The following is a 9,319-nucleotide window of genomic DNA, read 5'->3' as shown; positions in this document are numbered from 1 at the left end:
GGAACCCTCGTGCGGCTGCAGCACTCAAGCCTCTGTTTCTTGTCAAGGCCCTCATTGCACCATTATTATTATTATTATTATTATTATTATTATTATTATTATTATTATCGTCATCATCACCATTATTGTTATTATTATTATTATTATTATTATTATTTTACAGATGATGGACAGCAGGAAAACTAACAGAATATACAAATAGATCCATACACCAGATTACAGGTGTCCTTCGTTCGCAGTAATTACCTGCTCATCATGTAATACTACCTCAAGTCTTCCTCTCCCCTTTCGAACGGTGACAAGGCCCACTTTACGGTGTTTTCCTTGTCAGTCACGCTTCTCTCTTCGTAGTCTATACAAATGATCGTCAGAAATGTGTGTGTGTGTGTGTGTGTGTGTGTGTGTGTGTGTGTGTGTGTGTGTGTGTGTGTGTGTATGTACTTCTATTTTCCAAAGCTTCATCCTTCCATTTTCAAACATTAAACGGTAGTCAAAGGGGGGGGGAGAATTATTTTTGGAGTCCTGTGCCGAGATGCAAAATTAAATGTACCGTGTGATCGCTTCCCTTTTGTAACCAATTCTTTTTTTTGCAGGAAAGACTAGGACAGTGTATGCTCTTCCCCGTTTCTTGTTTCTTTGCTAAGAGAGAGAGAGAGAGAGAGAGAGGAATAATTTTAACTCTCTCAAGGAATGACAAAGAAAGGGAACTCAAGAACGTTTCATGTTTTCTGCATCGTTTAAAGAACAATAAAAAAGGAAAAAGAAAATTATTTGTTACGACGGAAATTCATCTTAAGTTTGTTCTTGAGTTTCAGGCCTGGCTACTGTTCCTCGCAAGCGCCAGGAGCAGATGATGGGCAGAAAGTGGCGAGTGAAAATCTTTGTAAGAGTTTATCCTAAAAATTTCGTTTTCTCTTAGGCCAGCAATGATAGAACACCAAAAATTTTATGGTAAACTAAAGTATAGTAGATTGTCCTTGCTTGGCCCTCAGGGACAAAGTTCCCCTGAGTGTTGAGCTTTGTACTGAATGGTAAATATAGAACCTAAATACAAAGAACTTCAACAGTATCTTTATCATTATCATCATCATCATCATGACCATTATCATAACTCTGTGTCCCTCCTTAACGACGCTTTGAGGTAGGATGTAGGTGCAGCGAAAAGGAAACAGGAATTGTATATTTTGTTCTGGCTGGCAAACTCCCTAAGGTTTTTCCAGTGCGTTGTAAGATATATTCTCATCAAAACAGGGGGAGGAGGCTTCTCTATGGCATTTCTGTCACAGATACATCGATAGTTTTTTATGATCTTCATGAAAATTATTCACCATGACTGTGACGCGGGGAATGGATCTCGCGTGGGCTACTTGATAGTGATGGTTATGTCCTATCGTGTCGCCCCTTATCAGTTTTTCCTAAGGGTGAAGGGAGCCAGACACACAGATATATCATTCGTTCGTGTGAATAGATGGTTCCTTCCTTCCTCCTTTCCTGAATGAACCAAGGAGAGAAGCACGAGTAATCCCACAGCCTAGTAGCAATGACCTCACCCTGGACGCTCTGGGTGTAACGATGCGACTCCGTTTGTCTAGGAATCTGCAACAACAAGCACGTCATTTCACATATTGCGCTATTCATGATACTTGCGCTCCTGTGTAGGCTAGTGGGGCAGCCAAGCGGTGTTTCCAAAATAACCTGGCAAACCTTGATATTTTTCGCAGTCATGGGGTTATGAGTACTGACGTAAAGTGTTTGTGTGATACAGTATGCTGATATAACGCAGACGATGGAGGGTGATACAGTATGCTAGTATAACGCACACGACGGAGGGTGATACAGTATGCTAGTATAACGCAGACGACGAAGGATGATAAAGAATGCTGATATAACGTAGACGAGAGGTATTGGCAGTGCTACAATATTTTCCTAAGCCCTAAAATTACCTGGGTACCAGGCTTCAGGTGTCACTATCCCGCCGAAGTTGACGTAGACGAAGAGGACGAACGCTCCGACGCAGCTGTGGTTTTCTGCAGTAGGCGGCTAGGGTGATGTTGACAGTTTTTTAAGATTAGATATTATAGTGGAGGTCTGGATGGTTAATGTCATGGCGGTGTTTTTATTTATTTATTTATTTATTGTGAGGGGGGCGAATCCATCAACACTCCCCCCCCTCCCCCTTTCGGTACCAGATTTTTTAGGCCCTTTTTTCATGTGATTCTATAGATTTTTTTTTGGTATTTTTTTCGTTTTTTCTTTTCGCCGTTGCAATGAGAGGGAGAAGGAAGTCGACAGCGGCAAAATAAGGCCTTTCCGATTGAGAGAGAGAGAGAGAGAAAAAAAAAAAAAAAACGAAACACATGGAAATCTTTCGAGAAAAAAAAAAAAGATTCGTGTTGTTTTAGCATTAATTTTATTCCTCAAGGTTTTTCCAAGAGTTAACCTCCTCACTCTCTCTCTCTCTCTCTCTCTCTCTCTCTCTCTCTCGATCATGGGGTAAAAATAATAGTTTGGATAATTAACCTCTCTCTCTCTCTCTCTCTCTCTCTCTCTCTCTCTCTCTCTCTCTCTCTCTCATAGTGTGGATGAGATACAAAAATAAATTACAGATATTTACTAGTCAACTTCAGAATAACAGACAGACTTCAGTATAACATTTGCACCTTCAAAATACAAAGATAATTCAAAATACAATAATCCACAATAATTAACTTCAAAATAATCAACTTCAGAATACAATAATACATTTCAAAATACAGCAATCAGCTTCAGAATACAATAATCCTAATACGAATAGCAATCCTCCCCCCCTCCCGATCGGCGCATTCTGACCACTTCACCACGAAACACCGGGAAAATGGACGGTGAAGTAATCCCTAACACCTCTTCACTGGCGATTTATTTTTCAGCCTGGATTAATCTCTTTTATTTTCACCTTAATAATGTGGATTAAAAGTTTGCCTCACCCACATGCGACATAGGGTAAGGTGAAATGCGCAGAATGAGTCGCCAAGAAACAGGTGTTAGGGAATCCAAGGGAGAGAGAAGAGGCCGCCATAACAACTATAACATGTGCGGGTCCAGCCCACGTCTACAGTATGCTACAAAAATAACAGAACAAAGAACAATAACCCGTCGCCTCCTCCACAGCGAAAGAAAAAAAAAAAAAAAAGAAGAGGAAAAGAAGAAGAGAAAATAGAGAAAGAAGAGAAAGAAAGAAAAGAAAGAAAAAAAGAAAAGAAGAAAATAGAGAAAATAGAGAAAGAAAAACAAAGAAAGAAAAAGAAAAGAAAAAAGACAAAGGAAAAGAAGGAAAGAAGAAAAGAGAAAATAGAGAGAAAAGAGAAAGAAAAAATAAAAAGAATGGAAAAAGAAAAAACAGAAAGATAGAAAGGAAAAGAAAAAATTGAAAGAAAAAATAGAGTAGAAAAAAGTGAAAGAAAAAAAGCAGAAAAAAGAAAAAGAAAAAAGAAAAAAGAAAAGAGAAAAGAAAAAGAAAGAAAACATCAATCTTAAGACATTTTTTTCTTGCTTACAATAGACGATTTTCTTCATCTTAGAACAGACCTCTCGTAGTGAAGGGGTTAAGGGAGGCTGTTTTGACCCCCCCCCCAGCTCGAAATACCCCTCGACAGCTGAATAAAATCATCATCATCATCATCATCATCATCATCATCATCATTATTATTATTATTATTATTATTATTATCATCATCATCAGCAGCAGCAGCAGCAGCATCGTCATCATTATCATTATTATTATCATTATCATCATCATCATCATCATCATCATCATCATCTCCTTTCCATCCAAAGACTGAATAATTTATGGTTATTAACAAAAAATAATTAAAATCACTCCCCCCCCAAAAAAAAATCATATATACCAAAGAACCACAATCGCCTTCAAGAAATTGTTAAGACACAATATTTAGACTTCCTTCTCAGCCGGAAATTCGGATATGGAGGTTGGTGGATTCGAAACATGGTAACTACTGGAAGAGATGACGAGTAGGGAGCCTCCTAACCCCACGAGAAGCCAGGGTGCTTCATATATAGCGCATCTCGATATGTACAGTAGGATGGTTCAGTCTGCCTTGCTAGGGTTTATCTGGCACCGTTTTCTGTTTCCCGTGGCGATTTCTGTGGTTTGTTTTGTGTGTGTGTGTGTGTGTGTGTGTGTGTGTGTGTGTGTGTGTGTGTGTGTGTGTGTGTGTGTGTGTGTTTAACGTTCATTGATTGCGTGGTTGATTAATTGATTTGTTTTTGTTTTTGTTGTTGTTGTTCTTCTTCTTCTTCTTGTTTTCTTCGTCTTCGTCTTCGTCTTCTTCTTCTTACGTTCAGTGGTTGCAGGACTGATTTGTTATTGTGGCTGTTGTTCTTTTTCTTCTTTTCTTCCTCTTCTTGTTCGTGTTCTTGTTACTGCTTAACCCCGAACTAAGGCTGAGTAGTCCCGTCGACCATAGGTAAACAACTGGTTCTGTGGGGCTTTCCTACAGGTGCAGTACAATACATACACCTTGTAAGGATCCAGCGACCCCTTGTGGTAGTCAGCTCCTCACTAGGGTCGGATCCAGGCCCTTCCCACGGCGAGGTGCAGGGAAATTGGAGGAGGTCTGGCTCTCGGGTGGACGCCGCAGCTGCTTCACCCAGGATTACAGCGCCACCACGCGTAGGCTCCTCGTCAGTGCCTGGTTGATTAGTAAATTCACGAGAGCGCAATTTATGAACCACCCTGTATGTCCCACGTAGAAATGTCGCCCTTTGGTTATTTCAGACTCTTGCTCAGTTCGGCGAAGGTTTGAATCTCGAAGTCGGTGTTTTCGGGCAAATTCGGTGTCTCGCCCTCTCGGAAGTTAAGGTCCACGCGGCCGAAATAATTGTTGACGCCGAAGTGCTGAGGGGCGGACTGACACGGCGCCGAATTCTCTGGGAAGTCACAGGTCTGTGGAGGGAAAGGAATATTCGGTACTCAAGAATATTCGGAACTCAAGAATATTCGGTACTCAAGAATATTCGAAACTCAAGAATATTCGGTACTAAAGAATATTCGGAACTCAAGAATATTCGGAACTCAAGAATATTCGGTACTAAAGAATATTCGGAACTCAAGAATATTCGGTACTAAAGAATATTCGGAACTCAAGAATATTCGGTACTAAAGAATATTCGGAACTCAAGAATATTCGGAACTCAAGAATATTCGGCACTAAACAATATTCGGAACTTCCATTATCATTGTCATATGTGGAGTGGTTATGTAGGTATGTGTGTATGTAGGCTGTGTATGTAGGTATGTACGCATGTATGTATTATGCAGAAACTTATACATACAGATTGGACACCTATCATCGTCATCATCATCATCATCATCATTATTATCATCGTCATCATTATTATCATCGTCATCATCATTTTAACCTAATATTTCACTATCATAAATGCACACACACACACACACACACACACACACGTGTCGGTTCCCATATGAATCTATCTATCCATCCATCCATCCATCCATCCATCCATCCATCTACTCACCAACATCTTATAGTCAATGAGAAGAACAGTCCACTTATCCATCAAAATCTATCTGTCCATCCATTCCTCCATCCATCCATCCATCCATCCATCCATCTATCCATCCATCCATCCATCCATCCATCCATTCATCCTTCCATCCATCCATCCACCCATCCATCCATGAATTCATCCACCCAACCATCTATCCATGCATCCACCCATCCATCCATCCACCCATCCAACCATCAATCCATCCATCCGTCTGCTCAACAACTTCTCCTGGTCAAAGATAAGGAACAGTCCACGTATTCATCCACCCATCCATCCATCCATCCTTCCACCCATCCACCCATCCATCGATCCACCCATCTATCCATCTACTTACCAACTTCTCCTGGTCGAAGATAAGGCCAGGCCCACAGATAAAGGAGAACATTCTTAACTTCACGATAAGATCACCATCCACGTAGGGGTAACACACGTGGAACACCTCACACCCATTATCCACGTCAGCATAATAGCCGTACACCTTCTGCTCACACCTGTCAATCAATCAATCAATCATTTCCTGTGGCACCCTCGGGGATGCATAGGGCCTCGATGAACTCACACCACCACATCCTATCTTGTGCTAACTCCTCAAGATCTCCCCAACACTCATCTCCAGCTTCCCGTCTCATTGTCCTCACCCACGTCTCTTTTGGCCTTCCTCTACCTCTCCTACCAAGTGCTACCCACCCTGGTGTACCTCGTACTATTCCCTGTCTCCTATACACATGTCCTAGCCACTTCCATCGTGAGAATCTAACATATTCATCGATTGGCTGCACTCCCGTTATTTCTCTAATTCTACTATTTGGTATCCTTTCCCACCACTTAACTCCTAATATTCTTCTAAGTGCTTTATTTTCAAACACCAAGAATTTATTCTCCATAGTCACTGTGCTGTACCAAGACTCGTGTCCATAAATTAAGATACTCCTAACCATTACCTTATAAAGTTTGATTTTTGTATGCACAGAAAAATTGTTATTATTCCAAATATTTTTAAGCATTCCCATTGCCTGATTAGCCTTCTTTAACCTTTCCTCGAATTCAAAGTTCAAAGAACCATCCTTGGCTAAATAAGTACCTAAATATTTAAACCTATCAACTTGCTTTACAACCTGTAGGCACGTAATTAACAAGCCATTAAGAAGATAATAATACCCATCATCATCAGAGTAATAAGAGTGACGAGAACATCATTTTAACATAAATTATATCCACGTCAGCATAATAGCCGTACACCTTTTGCTCACACCTGTAGGCATGTAATTAACAAGTCATTAGGAAAAGCATAATAGTCAACACCAGAGTAATAATAATTAAGGAAGCATTATTATCACTAGTAATATTATAGCCTCATTATCACAAAATTATCCACGTCAGCATAATAGTCGTACACCTTTTGTTCACACCTGTCGACACGTAATTAGTAAGAGTCATTAGGAAGATAATAGCCATCATCATCGAGGTAATGACAGTAAAGGAAGCATCATTATTACTATTAAAATTATAGGATAGAAGTGAGTAAAGGAAGGGTCAGATTCTTATAAATGACCCCGTTACTAACCCAAACCCACCCCCTTACTAACTCAAAGCCACACCGTTACCAACCCAAACCCACCCCCCGTTACTAACCCAAACCCACCCCCCGTTAGTAACCCAAACCCACCCCGTTACCAGTCCAAAAGCCACCCCGTTACTAACCCAAACCCACTCCGTTACTAACCCAAAGCCACACCGTTACTAACCCAAACCCACTCCCCGTTACTAACCCAAACCCACCCCCCGTTACTAACCCAAACCCACTCCGTTACTAACCCAAACCCACTCCGTTACCTGTCCAAAAGCCACCCCGTTACTAACCCAAACCCACCCCCTTACTAACCCAAACCCACTCCATTATTAGCCCAAAGCCACCCCGTTACTAACCCAAAGCCAGTCTGGAGTGGGTTGGTAAGCACTTCCGTCGCGTTGGCCGGAAGTTCATACTCAAACGGCGTGGAATCGCGTCGTATCCTTGGCAGCCCCACGCCCAACGCAACCACTCCTGAAACACCGTAGTAGTAGTAGTAGTAGTAGTAGTAGTAGTAGTAGCAGTAGTAGTAGTAGTAATAGTAGTGGTAGTAGTAGTAATAGTAGTAGCAGTAGTAGTAGTAGTAGTAGTAATAATAATAATAATAATAATAATAATAATATCAAGGAACACCCAAGATACTGTGTCTTGGAAGTCGGAAGGGAGGAGGTGACAGGAAGAGCGATGAGGAAGTAAATATCAGAAGAAGCAACAAGTGACAAGGCGTACCTCAGCGTAGTAGTAGTAGTAGTAGTAGTAGTAAAATTTTATAGGTAAGGGATCATTTCAAACACGTATAAAAAAGAGAAAAAAAAAAACAATGATGCGATTTTTTACCATATCCCTTGACCTTTTGCTTTATCTGAACCAAACTCAGATCACGTTTCCACATCCTCATTGATACAGTGCGGGTGCCAGATCGGGTCAGGGATTCAAGAGATGACGCTGCGCCCTGAACTTTGACCTAGAAGAGTGCCCTTGACCTTGATTGACCCGCCCCACAACCAGGTCAATTTAGAGACACGTACACGGATCAGGTAAGCTATGGAATATTTTGTTACCTGTTACATATATCGAAATAGACTCGAAAAAACGGGATTAATAAGAAAAATACCTATTAATCATTCACCCAGACTATGAAATGCACTTGCTGGAGAGGGAGGCCTTCGCGTGGTGGCACTGATATAGCCGGGAGGTGGAACGGCCCTGTTATACACACGTCCCTCTAACTCCTCTCGTCCGCCCAAAGAGGACGATGGAGTGTAGAAGTGGGGAAAGCTTTAGCCTGCAGTCCACAAGGTTCATGAGATGTGTGTGTGTGTGTGTGTGTGTGTGTGTGTGTGTGTGTGTGAGAGAGAGAGAGACTATTAATGCATGTGTTTTATTGTTTTATTTGCACCATCAAACCAAACTTTTGTCCAATCTTGTAACTAACATGAAAATTCAAACATATTTAAGATCTAAACTCAGAGCGTGTTTTTTATCTGAACTAACCATAAAATCTCTCTCTCTCTCTCTCTCTCTCTCTCTCTCTCTCAGTGAGGTTATTCTTGAAGCGAAACACTGATCACCTTTAATGTCCTGACTATGCTCTTGAAGGGGGCAATACGGGTCTGGATGATAGATAGACAGATAGATAGAAGGATAGGTAGATAGATAGATGGACAGATAGACAGACAGATAGATAGATAGACTGTCAAAGAACTAACCTGTCAAGATAAGGCCTCGGATGAACATATTTGCTTGGAGAGGGAGGTTGAAGATGGCGGCGGAGTGATATGCAGATGACGCTGAAGAAACTAGTACCGCTGACTCTTAGACGAAGGCTGCTGGTGGGTCGGATGGGGCTGAGTTTGGTGGCTGATTTTTGCTGAATAAACTGCTGACAGATCCTTTGATGGCTGAGAGTTAAGAGTATTTTGATAGCGCTGACAGGTGGCTGGTGGTAAGGTGTGGTTTGATGAGGAGGAAAGGAGTTATGGGGTGCAATGGCTAACAGAAAATGAGTTTGTTTGGTAGGGGTGACTGGTGAATGGTGAAGAATGAAATGTGAATTACGGATTAGGAATGAATGATGTGGCCTCTCAGGGGACAATATAAAAAAAATGGAAGGAAAAGCGATTATAATGAACTAGAAAAAATAGGAACAGTAAATGAGTTAGAAATAATACGAGAGTT

At 41.2% G+C, this 9,319-nt stretch overlaps 1 protein-coding gene across 1 annotated transcript; it reads right to left on the bottom strand.

Annotated features, from left to right (window-relative positions):
- Positions 1–4,765: 4,765 nt before the first annotated feature.
- On the bottom strand, positions 4,766–8,878 carry LOC145396735 (U-scoloptoxin(01)-Cw1a-like). Its single transcript, XM_080270021.1, has 4 exons — positions 8,851–8,878; positions 7,498–7,612; positions 5,906–6,062; positions 4,766–4,942 (listed from the first exon to the last, which is right to left on the bottom strand). The coding sequence occupies exons 1-4, from the start codon at positions 8,876–8,878 to the stop codon at positions 4,766–4,768; spliced, it is 477 nt and encodes a 158-aa protein (XP_080126147.1).
- Between the last annotated feature and the right edge of the window lie 441 nt (positions 8,879–9,319).

The sequence above is a fragment of the Coenobita brevimanus genome, chromosome 39 (assembly GCF_032717465.1).
Source record: "Coenobita brevimanus isolate Jiangsu-jjx chromosome 39, ASM3271746v2, whole genome shotgun sequence".
NCBI classification, from domain to species: domain Eukaryota; kingdom Metazoa; phylum Arthropoda; class Malacostraca; order Decapoda; family Coenobitidae; genus Coenobita; species Coenobita brevimanus.
The sequence above is the reverse complement of the archived record's forward strand: the minus strand, read 5'-3'. Positions and strand labels throughout refer to the sequence as shown.

Excerpts from the sequence above, each read along its gene's own strand:
- LOC145396735 (XM_080270021.1), bottom strand. The coding sequence starts at position 8,878 with ATGTTCATCCGAGGCCTTATCTTGACAG. Across the intron at positions 6,063-7,497 it reads CCACTCCAGACTGGCTTTGG|GTGTGAGCAGAAGGTGTACG; the intron begins GTTAGTAACGGG and ends ATTGATTGACAG. Across the intron at positions 4,943-5,905 it reads TCTTCGACCAGGAGAAGTTG|ACCTGTGACTTCCCAGAGAA; the intron begins GTAAGTAGATGG and ends TTCCCTCCACAG.